The following is a 21,829-nucleotide window of genomic DNA, read 5'->3' as shown; positions in this document are numbered from 1 at the left end:
GACAATATCGGTATATCGGTATCGGTAAAAAAGCCAATATCGAGCATCCCTAATTATAACCTTGAAGGTGACATAAATACAGCGTACAGTATACCCCTGTAAGATTATTATTATTATTACAGGGTATACCCTTCATCTCCATCACCATTCACCTCCATACTACCGTACAAGTGCATTGGTTTAGTGCACTTCCGGTTGCTACTGAGCGGACATGTTTGTGCGGACCTGTTCTCCCAAACTGGTAAGCAAATGACTGTTTTCATTTTTACGTTATTTTCATTTTTACGTTATTATTATTATTTTTTTTTTTAAACATTGATCTTAACTGATCACTGTGACTTTATTGCTTTTATCGTTATATATGCCTATATTTGTGTACAGCACTTTGAGCTACATGACATGTATGAAAGGTGCTTTATAAATACTTACTTACTTACTTACTTACTTACTTACTATGAAACCATTCACAGTTGTACTATGCAAATACATTGGGATGTAATAAATAATAAATAAAATCTCTGACTGATCAAATCCGACTGAGTCATTTCAAATTATAAGTATTGTATTTTACTATGACAAACTTGGGATGAAGAGTGAACAAATGTATTTTTACTGTTCACAGCACAGAACTGTGCATTATAACCTTGAAGGTGACATATAAATACAGCGTACAGTATACCCACTATGAAACCATTCACAGGTGTACTGTGCAAATACATTGGGATATAATAAATAATAAATAAAATCTCTGACTGATCAAATCTGAATCTGGGTCATTTCAAATTATAAGTAATGTATTTTACTAGGGGTGTAACGATTCGACCTCGCAACGATTCTATTACGATTCTTCAGGCAACGATTCAATGCATCATGAAATCTCTTCATTTGATCACGATTCGATTCGATAAATTTTCTATACATCAGTTAATTCCCCCCCAAAGAATTTATACACAAATGTGGCTGGGGGAACTGATTCACTCAGCATGAATGGACTATAGGTCAATAAAAACAATACACACAAAAAAAAACATTAAAAAAAATTATTAATTTTTTTATTAATTTCGATTATAATCGATTCTAACATAATCAAATCGATGCATCGAATCGAACACATTAGAATCGATGCATTTCGATTAATCGATGCATCGTTACACCCCTATATTTTACTATGACAAACTTGGGATGAAGAGTGAACAAATGTCTTTTTACTGTTCACAGCACACAACTGTGTATTATAACCTTGAAGGTGACATAAATACAACTACCCACTATGATGCCATTCACACAATTGTACTGTGTATTTATTAGGGCTGTCAAAGTTAATGCTTTAACTTGAGATTAATTTAAATTATTTAAAGCATTCAAATAAATTAATCTAGATTAATCTATGGAGAGAAAAATCTTCAATCTTAGCACCGCGGATATAAGAAAGAAGTCTAGCTGAGTCAATGTTGATGGTTTTCTTGAACATTTGTATTTCACAGGAGAGAAACTGTATTCAAAGAAAGCTATTAAAATACCATAGCCAGCCCGGTGGTCGGAGTCGTTGTGCCAGGCCCAAAGTCAATCGTCGTCTGACGGAATCTAGCATTTGCTAGCTGCTTCTTCCTACCACTACCCCTACTGCGGGTATCCTTTCCGCAACGGAATTCGGTTTCCGGGTTCCTCTGATTGGCCGCGACCCCCACGTGACCCGCCCCCCTATCCACCGCTCTGCTCTGCCGCGCGCGGCAGAACAAGCGGCCGCGGACTCGCTCGCTTCCTCAATTTATACGCATGGAAGTATTGACTGAATGAATGAATGAAAACTTTATTTAACAGATTGCAGAATGGGTACAATACAGTACGGCTCAATATACACAATTGTTAAGGGGATGCAGACCTGAGAAAGACGTTTGTCTTGTTTACATCAGGGTCCCCCATTTTCAATTCATATAGAATGACTACGCCGTAACAAATCATTAAAAAAAGATACCGTTAACTGGAATATGTTGTGCCTTTACACATATGTTGGATTATGTAATTGGTTTGTCATGACAAACAAATAAAAAAAATCGCGATTTACCCGCTGGCTACAACAACACACAGTGACTGCATGTAGTCACTGTGTGTTGATGTTGTAGCCACCTCCTCAGAGGCAGGATGTCTAAGCTCCCCCTTAAGTTCCAGGAGAGAGGGGAGAGGCTGAAAACCTGCAGTTCTTGCCCGACTGATGGAGCCAAATCCCCGGATCCGATTTGTCTGATGAATACCCCCAAAACATGGAGGTCCCGCATGCATGGAAGTATTGATTGCGCCGTAACAAATCATTAAAAAAAGATACCGTTAACTGGAATATGTTGTGCCTTTACACATATGTTGGATTATGTAATTGGTTTGTCATGACAAACAAATAAAATATCGCATCGCCGGCTGTCTCTGGCTTGCTCCAGCGGACACCAGAGCTCAGCCCGCGGCGAGAATGTGCTGCCGCGAGCGGCATCGCTGAGCTCTGGCTCTGACTACATGCAGTCACTGAGTGTTGTTGTAGCCAGCGGGTAAATCGCGATTTTTAAATTTGTTTGTCATGACAAACGAGGAAAAAAGGCGAAGGCCGGACCAGCACTCTCAGATTTCAAAAAAAAAATTAATGGCAGCCTATGTTACAGACATGTTTCGGAACAGGTGTTCCATCTTCAGTGTTAATAGGCTAACCGTGATAGCTTGTAAAAATGGGAGCTATATACCATGTGGGCAGGAAGTGACATCATAGAGGTGAGCTTTTATTTATATAGCACCCTTCACAGCATGAATGCACAGGGTGCTTTACACTACAGCTTAACACTTTAAGTGCCGAAAACGTGTTTAGGCGTCCTTCCCCGCCATGCTCAAGTTGCCGAGGACGCCGTAACTCGTCTTTAATATCAATATTTCAAAAATCTGTGATCGGAATAATATTTTCCATCCGCAGCCTTGACACACAGTTCTGAGCTCCTCTCAAACCTCTAGCGGTTCAAGAGCGCCATCTGGTGGCCGATCGGCAGAAGCGCCAAACAGGAAGTTATGTGGTTGAAGTGCTGATCGTCCATATTACTTCCGGGCACTCTCTATAGCAGTGATTCCCAACCTGGGGTCCGCGGACCCCCTGGGGGTCCGCCAGGGGGCGCAGGGGGTCCGCCAGACCACAGATGATTTGAGTTTTTTTTTTTTTTTTTTTTTTTAGAGAAATATTTAATTAGCATATTTTTATCATCAGAAGCATGAATAGTCTCTCCACTACAATAAAAAATTAAGATAAATAAATAAACATCTAGACATGATTTTTGAACGTTAACAGTAGGCTACCGGGTAGCCGCTAAAACGCGAATCAGTTGACTATCACTTTCTGTAGCTAGCCTAGCACGCTAGTTAACTTTCTCGGCTCGTCTGCAGTCAGCCGCCAGAGGCGAAAATGTGTGACAAACGAAAAGGAGATGACGGCAGCTCATCTGCAAAAAAAGTTAGGACCTACAGCAATCGCGAAAATTACATCACCATGGGCTTCACTGAGGGACCAGACAAACGACCTGAGTGTGTGATTTGTGGAGAAAAGTTGGCAAACTCGAGCCTGAAGCCCAGCAAGCTGAAGAGACATCAGGCGTCTAAGCACCCAGAAACCGTTGGGAAGGATCCGGGCTTTTTTCGGAGGAAAGAACAGTCTCTCAAGGCGAACAAGCCTGTTGATGTTAGAGTAGCGTGGAGCAGGGGTGGCAGTGATTTACAGAAGGCTACCGAAGCCTCCTTTGAGTGTTCGCTTTTAATTGCAAAAGCAAAGAAACCGCACAATATTGGCGAGCAGCTCATCAAACCAGCCTGCATCAAAATGGTTTAGAAACTGTGTGGCCCACAGGTGGCGGATAAACTAAAATCAGTACCACTCTCGAACAATGTAGTGAAAGACCGAATTGATAAGATGTCAAGTGATTGCGAGCAGCAGCTGTCAGAAAAGCTTAGAAAGGGTCCATTTGCCATACAACTTGATGAAACTACAACTGTCGCAGACGAGGCTGTGCTCATCGTTTATGTGCAATATATCGAAAATGGGGATCTGAAGCAGGACATTCTCATGTCAGTCAACCTTACTACCATCACTCGAGGTGAGGATATTTTTACTGCAGTGGATTCTTACTTCATTCAACATAAATGCAAACCGTTCACCATTAGGGCCTGATTTGAGAGGAATACAGGATTTGAATATTGGCCAAAATTTTGAAATACATATGGTGCAAGATTAGATTTGTTGATTGAAGGCACAAGTCAAAGAAGCATAGTGGGTCTAATTATGATGCATATGCCTGTGTATAAGCAGTTTGTTATTAAAATAAAAAAAAAAAGGTATTAAACCCAGCTAGGACAGATTCTCTCTGCTACTGATTGGAATTTCCTGTCTCATATTTAGTTTAATTTGTTGCATTGATTTGTTCCATAAATGCAAACCGTTCACCATTAGGGACTGATTTGAGAGGATGAATACAGGATTTGAATATTGGCCAAACATTTTGAAATGCATATGGTGCAAGATGAGATTTGTTGATTGAAGGCACAAGTTAAAGAAGCATAGTGGGTCTAATTGTGATGCATATGCCTGTGTATAAGCAGTTTGTTATTAAAATGAAAAAAAAAAAAGTATTTTATGGTATCTTATTAGGAGGGGGTCCGCGAATTTCATCAGAGATGTTTGGGGGTCCCTGGGGGGAAAAAGGTTGGGAACAATACACAATACATAGCGATCCGTTGCCAATAACTCGATAAACAACATGATTTGGACGTATATACTATTATACAACCTGGAAATAGATCGCGTATTTCTACATCCCATAATAGGAATATTTCAGTTCCACGCTCATCGTCCAACGGCGCGAGGAAGATACGGTAAGATTCAGCGTTATTTTTGAACGTGTTCGATATAAACTGCTCTGATGATCATATCACCCACACTACACTAGATGAATGATATAACGCTGCCCACGGAATTATAAACAATCCCCCGCCCATCCGGTCATCATCAGATGATACGTAGAAACTTCTAGAAGTACGTCCAATTGAAATTTTTGATCTCGCACAGATTCCTACCAAACTGTATTTCATCATCAATATAATGCATTTGGGGCTATAAATCACGTTCTGGAGAAAGCTGCAGAAAGAGATGAAAACATACTTATACTTTAGACCATATTTTACTATGAATATGTGAATGAAAAAGTGTAACGTTGCTACACAATGAACAATACATATAGGACCTTGAATGGGCCCTAATAATGGCAATTTAGCAATAGAATTTAAAAAGTTATAGCCCTGCAAAGAAGGGGAACTTTTCCATAGACAAATAGAGCTGGCAAGGGATGGTATATCATGAATTTAGCCTTAGGCAATCAAAGTGTTAATATAAAAACACAATAAAAACAAAATCAGAAGTAAATGACAACAACAACAAACAGCAGTTAAAAATGGGACTGGTGAACTTTTTCATCTCCACGGTAGGAAAATGCGTCGATGTCGTCAACTTTGCCAGTCGTTGTTTAGCTCAGCCAGGGCCCCAAGGGGGATGGAGACTGCCAGCTACTGCTAGCTGACGTTACTTTCTCTGTCAGACTTGGGTGTGTTGAACATTGCAAGAAAAACTCAAGAGTGAAAGAGTTTCGACCTTATCAGCCTGATATCTCACTTCAGAAACAATCAACAGACAGAGGAAGACAATAATACTTGTCGTTTTCTAGCTGGTCGGTAAGAAGTGTTGGCTAACAAGAAGCTATATGGCTAGCTGGATGTAGTCATGTAAATGTCGTATTTTGCTTTCCATTCCTGCTTTTTAAAACGACGGGACAGATACAACATGCCCATGGACTGTTACTAGAGTAAAGGACATGAAACACTTTATTTAATTTTTTTAAGTGGATTAAGGCTTGTGGACAGCTGAATATCTCGCCCCCTTCAACTCTTGGTAAGTCTATGTTTAATTTACGCAAACCAGCCTTGGCTCTTTTAACAATATGCAGAAGTTATTCTTGGTATATACTAGGTCTGATCCTTTGCAATTTCTTCAAATTTGTGTACTGCTTGTAGTCACTGGTAACTTGTTTCAAATGACAGTATATACCGCTGTGATTATTATTGTACGGATCGGAATACGGGCGTGTGCGCATGCACAAAGATATTACAGTGATATGCTGCTCCCGACTGCCTGCCTGCCTGCCTGCCTGCCTGCCTGCCTGCCTGCCTGCCTGCCTGCCTGCCTGCCTGCCTGCCTGCCTGCCTGCCTGCGAGAGAGAGAGAGAGAGAGAGAGAGAGAGAGAGAGAGAGAGAGAGAGAGAGAGAGAGAGAGAGAGAGAGAGAGAGAGAGAGAGAGAGAGAGAGAGAGAGAGAGAGAGAGAGAGAGAAAGCGGAAGGGATCTTGAATCAGGATTCATTTATCATCCTAAACCCCATAGCAGCCCTATAATTTCTTATATTTCAAAAAAGCAACTGGAAGAATACGTTCTGTACAACTGTGTAACTAATGGTACACAGGGTGATTTGTGGGTAATGCTTGCCTATTTTCCTATTTAGAACTGTCAACTAATACAATAAGCCTAATTGAACCTGCCACAGAAAGTAGCCTGTATTTTGTCCTCCTCATAGACTTGCTATTCTAGGCTAATTAAATTAAATGCCATTAACCTAGGCATTTAATTGAATAGGGATTCAGATACCACAGATACAGCCTCGGGCAGCGCTATTATTTAAGAATACGTTGACTGTCTGTATACACCCAGCCTCGGGCAGCGCTATTGTTTATTAATTAATAAAAAATAAAGTATTAATATTTTTTAAACCTTTATGGGGCCTCGCGTTTAAATCTTGCACAGGGCCTCGCATTTCTCCCAGACGGCACTGGACACAGTATCTAGAAAGGGATTTATTAGCCTTCGAGGTCCATCAATTATCAATGGAAAAAACGGCCAGCCAGTTTGACTTTTTCTTCACCGTTATCTTTGTTACACGGAGCATGAGCTGCTAAGCAGCTGTGTCCATAGAGATGTATTATGTCCGTGGGTTAGGAATACCACAGCCACACACTCAAATCTTTTCCACAATGTTCTGCGACTGGACACATAACAACATTGAAAGTGGGCAGGACCAAATAAGGTGAATAGGCCACATATGTGGAGTAGATGAGAAGAAGATATACACACATGGATAAAGAGATCTAGCGCTAAGCTCAGCTCTACACTGACATTAGTAGTAAACAGTAAAATGACACAAAGAGAACCAAACACCTGGATGTTTAGAAGGAATTCCAGCTCAACCCTTCCTCCTGTTACCCCTTTTATGACCTTGGCCATGGTAGAGACATTACAACTGACCCATCTCAAGCCCTGCCCTCTTTTCTTGATCCTCCGATGATCCCATCACAACTGTTGCTTCCCTCGCCCCCAGACAACTGGAAGCAACGGTTGCGATTGGAGGATCAGGAAAAGAGGACAGGGCTTGAGATAGGTCAATTGAAGTTGGTCCCACAGGTGTCCGTCTGTGGCTGTCAATACTCCTAAATGGTTAGGATGTAGAGAATCATTTCCCTACAGGGATTAATAAAGTTAAACTAGACTTAATATGGTACCTGACCAATTGCACAGGTCGTCCAGGATTTAGGAGATTCTCTGTAATTAAACAATGCTTGCTTTGCAGGGTTTTTATATATAAAAGTGCACGGCTATAAATGCAAGTAATTTAAATGCAATCTACTCGTTGGCAAGAGCTTTTATTAGGCCATTAGTTGCTGACTGAATGAATAAAGCATCCACACTCAGATCTACGCTATGCAACAATCGCTTTTTTTATTGCAAGCGTTCAGTCAGAGACCTTGTTCAAAGCAACGGATGCGAGAGGTTTTCATTTTGCAATCTCAAAAGGGACTGAATGTAGTGTAATGTCTCAATCTTCCTAACACACACACACACCTCTCCTCTCCCCAGTGAAGGGCACTACATCCTCTCTGTCCTCGTGTTCCAGAGCTTCCTTCTCCAGGTAGCTGAGCAGTCGTTCCCTGTCGTAGGTCCCTGTGTCTTTCTTTACCGTCTGGTCCTTCTGACGCATGCCTGCTGGAAGGAGTGCATTCTGGAGGAGACAGTTAAACAGCAGGACAGTTAGTTGGTAAAGAGATGTATATTCAGAGTATACTAACTGGTTAACTGTGTTAAATGGATACTTTTAAGAGGTCAGGAGGAGTTTACAACATTTGTCACACAATGGGAGTGCTTTAAGTCCATGCAGAAAGCACAACCGGTGTGTTTTGAGATATCAAGAAGAGAAGAGAAGTTGCCTTTGAGAACCAATGGTTCTCGAGCCGTAACGGCACATGGGGCAGGAGCCTATCTCCTGTTTCCGTAGCGTGAGGCAGCTTGATGTACAAGTACACCCCTTGGACATGACGCTAGTATGTCGCAAGGACTTCCCCCCAACAAGCAGGGATCCTATGGGTACCATTTTTTTTTAATAGTCTTTGGTATGACTCTGCCGGGGCCTGAACTCCCAGCCTCCCGAACTCAGGGCGGACACTCTACCCACGAGGCCACTGAGCCGGTTTTTGAGATATCAAAAACGGTAGTATTTGTTAGTGATGGGGAACCAAAACGCTCCCAAACATCCTCCCCGTTTACTATGCTACGAAAACCATTTGTAACTGCCCCCCGGCTTGGTGGTGAAATAAAGATGCGGTTATGTTTCGTACAGGTGCTTTTATTTTTATTTTTTTATTTTGCATTTTAGCATAGCAGCACTGTAGCTTTTCTTTGGTAGTTGTCGTTGCACCGTAGTTGTACAGGTTGTGACGGTTGCATCGTTTGCTCCGTTTGCACCGTGAAAACTATGACAGTCAAAACACAAACATACACAATTAGTTATATTGTTCACAGTTCAATATTGTTCACAACAAAGCACCTAATGTGTTCAAACAAACATTTGAATTTAATGATATTAAGGGTGAACTCGTCTTCCATAATAAAGGCATTTAAGGAAACTAATGATAAATAGTAACGTTACTTGTTCGGCAGCAGGTGCGACTGATTAGAACCTAATCAGTCAGTGCACCACTTTACATGTCTACCACACATAAATATAGACCTATTCAACAACAATAATAATAATAATAATAATAATAATAATACATTTTAGTGTTCAACGTACCTTATTCCGCTTTACCAAGGGGTGTTAATTACTGAAGTAAGGTCCTTATATTCTATATAATTCGCTGTCTGCTCCGTCGTTGTCTCTGAGTTACTTCCGCCTTGGTCACACAGGATGCTGTGACCTTTATACTATAGAAAAGACGAGCTCTGCCCCCATGTGGACACGAAATGAAAATGCACAAGCGGCACTGAAATATTCTTTTCTTAAATAGAAAGCTCAGTATTCTGAGCTAATAAAAAAAAGTCGATCATCTAGACCAATGTAAATTAAAGCTTACTGATAATAAAGATGATAGGCATCTTTACCCTTGGCGGTCAGTTACACCATTAGTAAGCCATTTGGAATGTGGGATCACTGAAGATATATAGGTTTTGCGCTTGGTATTGTGTGGAAAGAGACAAAAGAAAAGAACAATGGGCCTCATGCATGAAGCGATATAAGAACAGATTTCGTTCTTAACTAGCATTTCCTCTTACTTTGTTCTTACCTGGGATTCAGCAAAGTTTTCTTATTGTTGCTTTTTTCTCAGGCAAGAACAAATTATAAGAGTGGTCGAGAGCAAGTCAAGTCAAGTCAAGTAATTTATTTATATAGCATGTTTAAAAGCACAAGAGCCAACCAAAGTGCTGTACAATCAAAGCTTAAAATCAATGTCCTAATATAAAATACACAAATACAAAAATACAAAAAGGCACAGCAGGACAAGACAGTACATTCAGAGAATAGGACAGTAGGACAACACACGGATAGGGGAACACAAAGTACAGTAGCACACAGGGGACAGAGGAGCATAAGAAGAGATACAAGAGGGAGGGGGCAGGATAAAATTACATGGGAGTGTGTGAGTTAGGGTGTGGGAGAATCAGGGTTTATTGAAGGCCAGGGAATAGAAGTGGGTTTTTAGACGGGCCTTAAATGTCTTACCAAAATAAGAAACTCTTACCCAAAATAAAAATAAAATAAAAAAAAGCATACCATTGGTTAATTGCCCCCAAATACGACTTAAAAAATACAGAACCTTTCAATAATAATAATTATTATTATTATAACTTATTGCGTGCGTTCTGTGTGAAATGGATTATATATTACTGTTAGAACAGTTATGCTCTGGCCGCCCAGGCCATTGATTGATTGAAGATTTTATTAACAGATTGCAGAATGGGTACAATACAGTACAGCTCAATATACAGAATTGTTAAGGGGATGCAGACCAGAGAAAGACTTTCGTCTTGTTTACATCAGGGTCCCCCATTTTCAATTCATAATGACATTTATGACATACACAACATACAGATATATATATCATGACATTTATGACATGACATACAGATATGCAGTACTGTATACGTAGCATAGAACGCATATTTAGAGATAGTCTATATCAGTGGTTCCCAAACTTCTGTTTTATGCGGACCACTAGATTGTTATCAAGAACATTTGCGGACCACCTCGTATGAAAACAGTAAAACATAAATAAATAAACAACTGACTTAAACCCAGTAATACACGAGACCCTCTTCTTGGACCAAGTAAGGTTTCGTCGATAATCCAATGTACGGTTAACCCCACCCCGCCTACCCCCCCCCCCCCCCCCCCCCCGACCCCACCACCTCCAATGTACAGTTCCCCCCCACACCCCACCCCACCTACCCAACCCCCCCCCCCACCTCCTCCAATGTACAGTTTCTTCGTCAAATATATATATATTATATGTATATACTCTTTCCCTTTTTTTTTTTTTTTTGTATTACAAACAGTACTGTATTTGTAAATCTGGTATGTCATAAATGTGTAGCAGTACTGTCTATCTGTATGTCATGCATGTCATATGCTATGATGAATTGAAAATGGGGGACCCTGATGTAAACAAGACGAAAGTCTTTCTCTGGTCTGCATCCCCTTAACAATTGTGTGTATTGAGCTGTACTGTATTGTACCCATTCTGCAAAGTGTTAATAACATTTTCAATCAATCAATCAAGACCCGCGTCGCGGGCACTGCATTCCGTTCTCAGAATGGATTTGACTCGAGAAAGATGTGTCAGTCATCAGCTGGCTATATGCGGAGATATTCAGACTCTAGATCTATTTGCAGAGCCAGATGAGATGAGGCAACCTGTGCGATTGGTTCTTGACAACGCACAGTCGTTCAGTATATTGACAAAGCCTACAGTACTTTGCTGGAACGATTCATTTTGCACGTACTGTATACAGTACATGTGTATGCGCGCACTGCGGGAGGTGGCCAGAAACATGCAACTAGCCAACTACTATTATATTACTACTATATTAATACAGTCTATTCCATTATATAGCTATAAGTGCTGTATGATGACAATACATTTGATTCCTATCTAATTTTGATCCATCGCAAAGTGCTCCAGCGCTTGAATACGGCCGGGGGATCCGATGCAGACCCACGGCTCTCGTATTATAATGAGCCCGCGAGGCGTGTCTCTGTATGCAAATGACTTGCGCAAGAACGCGCATCCATGTTTAGAATGAGTGGAATTCACCATTAAAAAAACCTGGGTAAGAACAGATTTGGACTTTAAGAACGGCTTGATGAATGTGGTGGTGGATTTTCTTATTGTTCTCTTAACGGACAGGTAAGCAAGAATATAAGAAAAATAATAATAGAGTATTGTTGAATGAGGCCCAATGTGTTCCAACCACTGTTTGAGCATTTTCCTTCAGGGTTTGTGTGGTTACCCTGTTGGCCAGGTCACCCCTCTGTTTAAATGGAAAATAAATAAACCTCCAAGAGCCCAGGAGAGATTTCATTCTACTCCACTGCTCTGCTCACACAAACACCTGGTAGCCTGTTGACGGGAGCCAAACTCTCTCCCCCCCCCCTCTCCCTGGAACAACAGAGCTGTTCTGAGGCCATGGTTACACTGGGTTAAAACGCAACGTTCTATTTTCGAATGATTACGTTTGCATGTCCAAGTTAAAAAGAAACACAGTTTTGGCAACGCTCAAAAGGTGTTTTCGTTTTTTGGAAACTCGCCGACAATGGTGCCATGTAATTTGCGCGAGCCGCTCTGCCCAATGCCCATGCGCAGTAGAGACCTGCACGGTTATTTCCAGTGTTTACAGCAGAGCTGTCCCAAGTAGCTGCGGCTACCAACGTGTTGTCAAGTTATTGTTATACTCCAAACTCCAGTAATCCAAACTACAACAGTCTGCATTCCCTTAACAATTGTTTGTATTGAGCCGTATTGTATTGTACCCATTCTGCAATCTGTTAAATAACATTTACATCCATTTATTCTGCTAGCATTAACGTTACTACGCTGCTAGCCACAATGCTATACTGTTTTCTTGCTGAAAAATAAATGCTATGTAGCTAAATGGCTCATGCAAGTTATAAAGATGGTGGCTTTTCTGAGATTTTGAGCAGGATGTGGAGTGACTCGTTCAACCTTTCTGATTTGTTGAAAATGGCCTTCATGTTTGAACTACATCGCCACCTACTGCTTTGGCATTGTACTACATGTATATACTGATCATGATCACTCGGTGGTCAGGAGACAAAACGATGTCTAACATGCCTGCCATTACGTAGCATTCTGAAAAACGAAACTGAAACTGAAAACTGAAAACGAAACTGGCCCTAGTGTAACCGCAGCCTGAGCCAGGGGCGTTGGAGGACCGATGGCAGCTGCTTTGATGTTAAATGCTGATAAGAACAATATGTTGTCTGTTTTTCCTCAAGTATGATACCTTCCATCTTATTAGTCTGCCTTTTATCTCTCCATTTGACCACCAAATAACTTCCACCTTCAACCCTCTTTCTAACTCCTTCTGCCTCTCGCTCACCTTCAACCCTCTTTCTAACTCCTTCTGCCTCTCGCTCACCTTCAACCCTCTTTCTAACTCCTTCTGCCACTCGCTCACCTTCAACCCTCTTTCTAACTCCTGCCTCTCGCTCAGCTTCAACCGTCTTTCTAACTCCTTCTGCCTCTCTATCAGCTTCAAACCTCTTTCTAACTCTTTCTGCCTCCTGCTCACCTTCAACCCTCTTTCTAACTCCTTCTGCCTCCTGCTCACCTTGGCTAATGATGCCCACTAATGGCTATGATAGGGGAAACATTGGGGGGGGTGTTATAGGCTACTCTTTTTTTTTTTTTTTTTTTTTTTTTTTTTCCCCTCCATTTTCCTCCGATTTTCTCCCATCCCAATGTTAGTCGTATGCCAATTCCCAGTCCCTTCCTGGTCGTTGCGCTTTACCCCCCACAGTCAGATCATTTTGGGAGAGTGGAGGCTACAACGTGCTTCCTCCGACACACGTCCAGCCAATCACCGCTTCTTTTCACCTGGCAGCGCGGATTCTCATTGAGAGGGCGTAGCGTGTGGGAGGACCACACTATCCCCCTCACGTCCAATCCGCGCTTAGCAGGCGCCCCGACCGAACTGTAGGAGTCGCTGTTTACAACGACCCGGACCCACCCCGCCAGCTTCTCCCACCCTCTGATACAGCCAATTGTATCAGTGCAGACGGCCAGCCAAGCTGGTGACAACCCCGGAGCTGTGAGCTGGATTCGAACAGGCGAACCAAGCTCACAGCTCCGGGGCTGGTGACGAACGCAATCTCCGCTCGACCACCTAACCGCCCTATAGGCTACTCTTTTTGACATTATCTTCAACAATCCTGATGCAGAAACAGAGATCTATCTATTTTGTTCAAAAGGAAGATAGATTTGTATTCATATCATGGGCTATATACAGTATATATAATATTTTTTTATAAATAATATTAAATACATAATATTTTTTAAATAAATTGTGAAAACTGACTGATATTTCCTCAGACAATAATCGTACCTTCAAATCATGACATCCCTAGTCTGTGACGACACTGATGGTTGTCTGAAAACAAATCTGGGGAAACACTGATAGCTGCCTCACTGCCTGCTATAAACCTTAGGTTTACAAACTAAAGCCGTCATATTGTGCGAGTCTTTCTGCTCGGACAAGCTGTTGGATTTAGCAAGCTACCGGTGGATCGATTTATAGTTCTACGGTTGAGTTGAGTTCATGAGTTGAAAAGTGGAAATCATATCACAAGACCCAAAAAAGACCTGTGCCAGGCAGCTGTACCGAGCCTTTACCTCAGGGTCCATCTCCTCCAGGGCCGGCTCCAGCTGTTTGAGCTCCTCGGCAGACAACTGGTTAAGGATCTCATCCTCGTTGATCTCCTTGTACTTGTCCAGGTCCTTCTTGTAGGACAGTGCCATGGTCCCTGCTACAGCTAGAATAGAATAGAATAGAATAGAATAGAATAGAATAGAAATACTTTTATTATCCCGTGGGAAATTAGACACTGCAAATCGCTCAACATTTAAACATTTAGACAGGACAGGTCACAAATGAGAATAATAACACAAATCAAATCAAGTTGCCCAAGCTCGCTACGTACTACTACAGCAACACGCAGAACAGAACGTCTACTGCTCCTCAGGATCCCAGCTTCAGAACCAGAGGCTACCTAGACAGAAGATGAGAGAAACTTTTTTTTAAAACATAATAAAAACAGTAATGACACATTAAGAAGGTAATGAGTGATTAGAACAAGAGCACAATAGCGGTCTCTCAGTCAACATTAGACCTCTGGTCACCCACAGACCCTTCGACCGACCGACCGACTAGGGCTGCATGATTAATAGATTTTAAATCGAAATCGCGGTTTGGAATGATGCAATTATAAAATCGGGGAAAAAGAATCGCAATATTTTTTATTTTTTTTGGTTTATTTAACCAGGAAGTCCCATTGAGATACAAGATCGGTTTGGGAGAGGGAGGTAAGTGGTTTTAGATTGTGTGTTGTGAAGTTTAGACTTCAGGGAGGGAGAGTAAAGTACAGAAAAAAAGGTACCGTTGGGTACCGGTATCGATTCCCAGGTAAAAAGAAACATTTTCAGGCTCGGTGTCCTGAAAAGACCCACCGCGTAGGCCAGATGCAAACCACATTTTACAATAAACCTCTGTGGCGTTTACATATTTTTTTTTTATTATAATCGCTCATTTAATCGCAATCGCAATATCTGTCCGAAAAATCGCAATTAGATTATTTCCCAAAATCGTGCAGCCCTACCGCCGACCCACCCGCCTGTTCCTTAATGATAAGCAAGCAGTGCAAGAATGCGGAAGCATTCTACCGTAGTGGCGTGCGGTAATGCGCCTTTCATTTTCCGCCGCCCAGCGCCCAGGTGCGTGCACCGGCGGCGGCGTGCTCGCTCAGGTGCGTGCGTGCGCCGGCGTGCTCGCGCGAGGTGCCCGCGCATGAGATCCCGCCTTGGTTCGACACGAGCGGAGCTCAATATATATAAGTCACCGCCCCTTATTCAGTATCGAGAAATAGCTCAATTGGCAACACTGCATGGCTGTGGATCCTACAGCTCGTTTGCTGGCGAGTTCGAATCCCATAAAATATATTTTTTTTAACGTGATTTTTTTTTAACGTGTATTCTTTCGCCGGTTAAGGTTAGGCATGGTTAAGGTTAAGGTTAAGGTTAGGCATTGTTTCGGAGTTGGTTAAGGTTAGAACGGTTAAGTTTAGGCGCTGTTAAGGAGCTGGTTAAGGTTAGAGTTTGTCAAAGAGAATGGCAATATTCTTTCTATGGTTAAGGTTAGGCATGGTTAAGGTTAAGGTTAGGCATTGTTTCGGAGTTGGTTAAGGTTAGAACGGTTAAGTTTAGGCGCTGTTAAGGAGCTGGTTAAGGTTAGAGTTTGTCAAAGAGAATGGCAATAGACAGCCTATTTCCGCGCGACAGCTCCCAAAGCGGGCCTGAAAAGAAAGGCGCTTTACCGTAGTGGCGTGCGGTGACGAATGCTTCCGCATTTTTGCACTGCTTGCTTATCATTAAGGTAGACGCGACCCACCCACCCACCCACACACGAGATGGCCCTCATTCCTCATCACTCACTCTTTTAGAACAGAGACTTGCCCGAGAAGAAGCGCTGTTATTCCAACGCGCTGCATTCGGGGTGGGACGATATATCGATCTATTATCAATTATCAAATAGGATCGATGAAACGTAAAAAGATCGATTCATATTGCGATACTCTTATTTTGAAAATCCCCTCGTGAGCATATCCGCCCGGCTGCAACAACAGCGCAGCTCAGCGTGTGTAGACGTTAGACAGCATTGCTTCAGAGTCCGCCTATTTTGCCCGAAATAAGTGCCTGTTGTTTTTTCCTCCACAAGGGGTCAAATGCATCTAACATGCTTTCCATCCTCGCCAGTCTTTTATGCCCACATAGCGTTAAATACCGAAATTAATGTTGCGTTAGCGTGAGCTAACTAAGCTAAGCTGATAGAGCGATAGAGAGAAACTAGGGACTGGGAAGGAGGGGGGGTTACTGCATTCTGGAGATAGCCCCACTAACAGGATCTGGCCGGTACTGCACCTTCTGACTCCCAATATGCCTTTTCCAGCCAAAATACAGCGCTGTGATAGGATATTAACACATTAACTGCCACGGAGTTTGATCATCTTATACCATTCTCTACCAGCACTGTAAGTCTATGGAGATGTTCACCTTCTTTGCAGGGCTATAACTTTTTAAATTGTATTGCTAAATTGACATTACTATGGCCCATTCAACATCGATTATCTATCGTTCAGGATGTAGGAACGTTTTACTTTTTCATTCACACATTCATACGGAAATACCGTCTAGAGTATAAATATGTTTTTATCGTTTTCTGCAGTAATTCCTAGAACGTGAGATATAGGCATAAATTCATATATAGATTATCAGATGCCGTTTGGTTCCAATCCACGCTATATTAGAAATGTCAACTGTACATGGTCCTAAACGTTATGACTGATCATGCGTGGGTGAACGGGGGGGGGGGGGGGGGTCGTTTATAATTCCGTGATCGTCGTTAAATACTTCATGTAGTATGGGTGATATATAGATCAGAGCAGTTTGTATGGATAATAATAAACACTCACGCTGAAAATAACGTCAGCCTCCTCTTACCGTTGGGCGATGACACTGGAGCAAAAAGATCCCAGTTATTTGATGGGGATCGAGTAGATCCATTTCCGGTTTGTATTGATTGATTGATTGAAAATTGATTGATTGATTGATTTATAATACTAATACACGCCCAAATCATGTCGATGATTGAGTTATGGCAGCGATCCATATCCACGGTGTGTGTCTTGAGTCCCGCGACGATATGCGAGTGGCCGGACGGATTTAGGAGACGCACCGATATCCAACCGGCCACTTCCGGTTTGGAAACTCGCCGATCATCCACCAGGTGGCAGAGTTGTGCCGAGTCCCACAGCATCAGACAAGGCTCCGTGAGGGAAATATGAATACCATGGCGAAAATATGAAATATGATCAAAATAACGTTGTACGCCGTGATCTGGCAGAATTCGCATGAACTTGAAACCCGTTGTACGACGTTTTAGGCGCAGGAAGTGTTAATATCGAGAGAAAAAAGAAAAACTAACCAAAAACAGTGAACAGGAGGTCTATTTGTATTAAAAACTATAGATTGTGTTTCATTTAAATGTCTGGAAGAGATCAAAAAGAAAAATGTCAAATGATATTTCCATTGCATTTTTTTGTTGATTTAAATGTTACTGATTGTGTTAAATGGGCATATAATATCATCTCATATCGATCGCAGGCACCTGAATCTAATCGTGGCAGACTTTGTGATATCGGAAAATATTGTATCGTTGTCCAAAGAATCGATATCGTATCGTATCGTGATGAAACTGGTGATTCCCACCCATTCTACTAGGGATCCACCAATAGCGATAAGCAGCAGAGCAACATCACAACGGTTCTTCACGGAGCGTAAACAATAATAGGGGTTCATAAATCATAATGCAGTTGCAGATTCAAGCGCTCTCCGCGACACATGTGCTCATCATTACGCACCTCCTTTTCACTAATCTATCTCGTTATTCTGGTTTCAAGTTCAACACTAATTTTTTTACTTTGGCTTTAACACACTTGCAATTAACTTCACTGCTCTTCAGTGGGCTGTTACTTGGGAGTTCACTTTCCCGACAGCCACCGGGTGCATCACAACAAGTGCTCTAACCCTAACCCACGCCTCAAGCATCTTCTGCCTCAAGCACAATACAGTAGCCTATATATAATCTACTGCTCACTCCAGAGTCAGCTTTTCTCAGTATCTATCTCCCAACTATTATGCCTACAGGGCTAATAATAATCATCAACTCTGTGAAAGTTGAGTGGATGCCATTACAAGGGAGGTTCAGGAAATGAGGTCTAGTATAAAATCAACTCAAAAGGATGTAGATTATATGAAAACTCAAAATGTGAAACAGTCTGTATATTGTAGTCTATGCAAGCCGACATCTTGAAAAATAGTGACGGCCTATCAGCCGTCATTGACAAAATGGAATATGCAGAAGGACAATCGAGAAGGAGCAACTTGGTTCTTGACGGCATCTGTGAGGAGCCTGGGGAGACCTGGGCGCAAACCGAGGAAAAGGTGAAGGACGTTTCTTGTGGACAAGCTCAAGCTTCAACGAGGCATTGAGATTGAGCGAGCTCACTGGGAAGCCAGCCGCTCACAACACCAGACCCAGAGCCGCCTGGGAGAAATGCGAGGCCCTGTGCGAGATTTAAACGCGAGCCCCCCCCCCCCCCTCCTCCTAAAGGTAAAAAAATAATAATAAAAAATAATATATATATTTTTATACAGTCAACATATTCTTGAATAATAGCGCTGTTATCCAAACTTCTTCTGTGTACTTTGTTTTTGTTTTAAAGGTATGGTGAAATGGATTCACATATGACCTTCTTTTGTTTTATTTTTTATTGATTATGTATGTGATATATGATATATATATTTATACTGAATGTTTCATATTTGTATGTGTATATCCGTGCGGACCCCAGGAAGAATAGTCAACACGTTGGTGATGACTAATGGGGATCCTAATAAACATAAACTTGGCAATAAACACCTTTCTGATTCTGATGGTGCTGGCTTGGTAGTGGTGGCTTGTTGCTTGAGGCACAGCAACTAACTGTGAGACTGGTACTGGAGGGGCCTCAGTCTGTACCAACTAACTGAGAGACTGGTGCTGGAGGGGCCTCAGTCTGTACCAACTAACTGTGAGAGTGGTGCTGGAGGGGCCTCAGTCTGTACCAACTAACTGAGAGACTGGTGCTGGAGGGGCCTCAGTCTGTACCAACTAACTGTGAGACTGGTGCTGGAGGGGCCTCAGTCTGTACCAACTAACAGAGACTGGTGCTGGAGGGGCCTCAGTCTGTAATTAACTGAGAGACTGGTGCTGGAGGGGCCTCAGTCTGTAACTAACTGTGAGACTGGTCCTGGGGGGGGCCTCAGTCTGTATCGTTTGCTTCTCTTTTATTTTTTAACCCAGTAGCTGCTGCTAGCTGGAGTCTTGTGAGCCTGGTCAGTAGGTGAAGGTCGTAAGTCCTGCCTGTCTTGTGCTCCTGTTACCTCCTCCCTCCTCTTCATCTCTTTCCATCTCTCTGGACACTTTGTAGTAATCTATGTGTACTTTGCATCACTTCATAACAGGTGTCTGTGTAGACAGAGAGAGAGAGAAATATGTTATTGTGAAAGAATTAACACTTTAATTGCCGAAAACGCTGGAACTCGTCTTTCCCCGCCATGCTCATTCTGCCGAAGACGCCGTAACTCGTCTTTGATATCAATATTTCAAAAATCTGTGATCGAAATCATATTTCTCCTCCGGGGACCTGAGATATACTGCTGATCTCCACTCAACTCTCTAACGGTTCAAGAGCGCCATCTGGTGGCCGATCGGCAGATCGCCCAAACAGCAAACCGGAAACTGGTGCTCATCCAAATTCGGTCCGACCACTCGCTATAGCTCCCGGGACTCCATCTTGACACACTGGATAATCGATCGCTCACCCTAACTCAATAAACAACATGATTTGGACGTATATACTATTATACAACCTGGAAATGGATCCGGTATTTCTCCATCCCATAATAGAAAAAATTCTGTTCCACGCTCATCCCCCAACGGCGCGAGGAAGCCACGGTGAGTTTCAGCGTTATTTTCTAACGTGTTCCATATAAACTGCTCTGATGATCATATGACCCACACTAGATGAATGATATAACGTTGCCCACGGAATTATAAACGACCCCCCGCCCATCCGGTCAACATCAGGTGATACGTAGTAACTTCTAGAAGTACCTCCAGTTGAAATTTTTTATCTGGCACCGATCGCTACCAAACTGTATTTGATCATCAATATAATGCATTTAGGGCTATAAATCAAGTTCTGGAGAAAGCTGCAGAAAACGATAAAAACATACTTATACTTTAGACCATATTTTAGTATGAATATGTGAATGAAAAAGTATAACGTTGCTACACCCTGAACAATAGATATAGGACATTGAATGGGCCATAATAATGTCAATTTAGCAATAGAATTTAAAAAGTTATAGCCCTGCAAAGAAGGGGAACTTCTCCATAGACAAATAGAGCTGGCAAGGGATGGTAAATTATGAATTTAACCATGGCGATCAAAGTGTTAATTAGAAATTTTGAATAAATAATACGCTGTTGCATAATGTCCATTTTCTTATTTATTAACTAAGAATGACTTTTGATAATGGATGATAATGATGATGGGGGCAGCGGTGGCCTAAATGTTAGAGAAGCGGGTTTGTGAACGGGAGGTCGCCGGTTCGTTCCCCGGCCGGCAGGAAAAATCTGGGCTGGGGAAGTGAATGAATAACTCTCTCCCATAACCTTAACACCAACCGCTGAAGTGACCTTGAGCAAGGCACTAAACCCCCAACTGCTCCAGTGGAGTTGCTCAGTGGCCAACGGTGTCAGACTGTGGTTGTACTGGGCAGCTCCCAGGTGTGAATGGAACTGTGTGAATGTGAAGCAGGGCGTAGCTGAAAGAGCATTCATGCTCAGCGAACCTACCCTGGGTGCGTGAATACTTTCGACAACAAATGTTTGTTTCCGCGTTCGAGTTTTGCGCTCTGATTGACCAGGTCATGTGACATGTGCGCCAATCGTGGGACGGCAAGTTCGGCGCCTATTTCAGCGTCTAACAGCCTACATACTACCCAGGGCTGTATGCTAAGCTTTTTCACTAGGGGCACACTTGCCCCTAAATGAGAAATTTAGGGGCAAAGAATATTTTTTAGGGGCACATTTTTTTATAACTATTTTACCATTAAGTACTCAAAAGCACCATTTTCCAGCCTCAGGATTTCAGGCTATTTTTTGATGGGCTCCGCCCATACTAGCAGAATGCTTTGAGTGACAGCCACCCACCAAATAGTTCTGGCCATACTACTCTACTAACGCCAAAGTGAACCTAATACACAAACAAATATGGCTCAAGCATACGTTTTCGATACAATACAATCCACAAAGGGATGACACCGAAGCAGGTACCCATGCCATACGATTTTGGGAAAACAAATGCCCGGAAGAATAAGATTGCTCTCCCAATCCTTCTAACACACACACACGCCACTTGTACTAACAACGTTAGTTAGGAACATAATCATTCATTCGCAATACACACAAGTAGGTCTATATACAACAAAGCACAGAGCTAAGAACGTTAGCTAAGCTAGCTTGCTCTCTCAGTCCGTCTAACA

At 42.3% G+C, this 21,829-nt stretch overlaps 1 protein-coding gene across 1 annotated transcript in view; it reads right to left on the bottom strand.

The window, feature by feature from the left end:
- LOC311233358 (tropomodulin-3-like) overlaps positions 1 to 21,829 on the bottom strand; it is a gene marked incomplete at its 3' end in the record, with an annotated part of 75,073 nt that overhangs the window by 33,926 nt on the left and 19,318 nt on the right. The window contains exons 2-4 of the mRNA XM_084320334.1: positions 14,605 to 14,673; positions 14,297 to 14,436; positions 7,956 to 8,112 (exon numbers count right to left, since the gene is read on the bottom strand). Coding sequence (XP_084176460.1) covers positions 7,956 to 8,112; positions 14,297 to 14,422 — 283 coding nt within the window. The 5' untranslated portion in view covers positions 14,423 to 14,436; positions 14,605 to 14,673. The remainder of the gene's footprint in view (positions 1 to 7,955; positions 8,113 to 14,296; positions 14,437 to 14,604; positions 14,674 to 21,829) is intronic.

Source organism: Notolepis coatsorum, assembly GCF_963971535.1.
Source record: "Notolepis coatsorum genome assembly, chromosome: 8".
In the NCBI taxonomy this organism is placed as follows: Eukaryota; Metazoa; Chordata; class Actinopteri; order Aulopiformes; family Paralepididae; genus Notolepis; species Notolepis coatsorum.
Note: the sequence above shows the minus strand (reverse complement) of the source record. Positions and strands in the feature narration are given on the sequence as shown.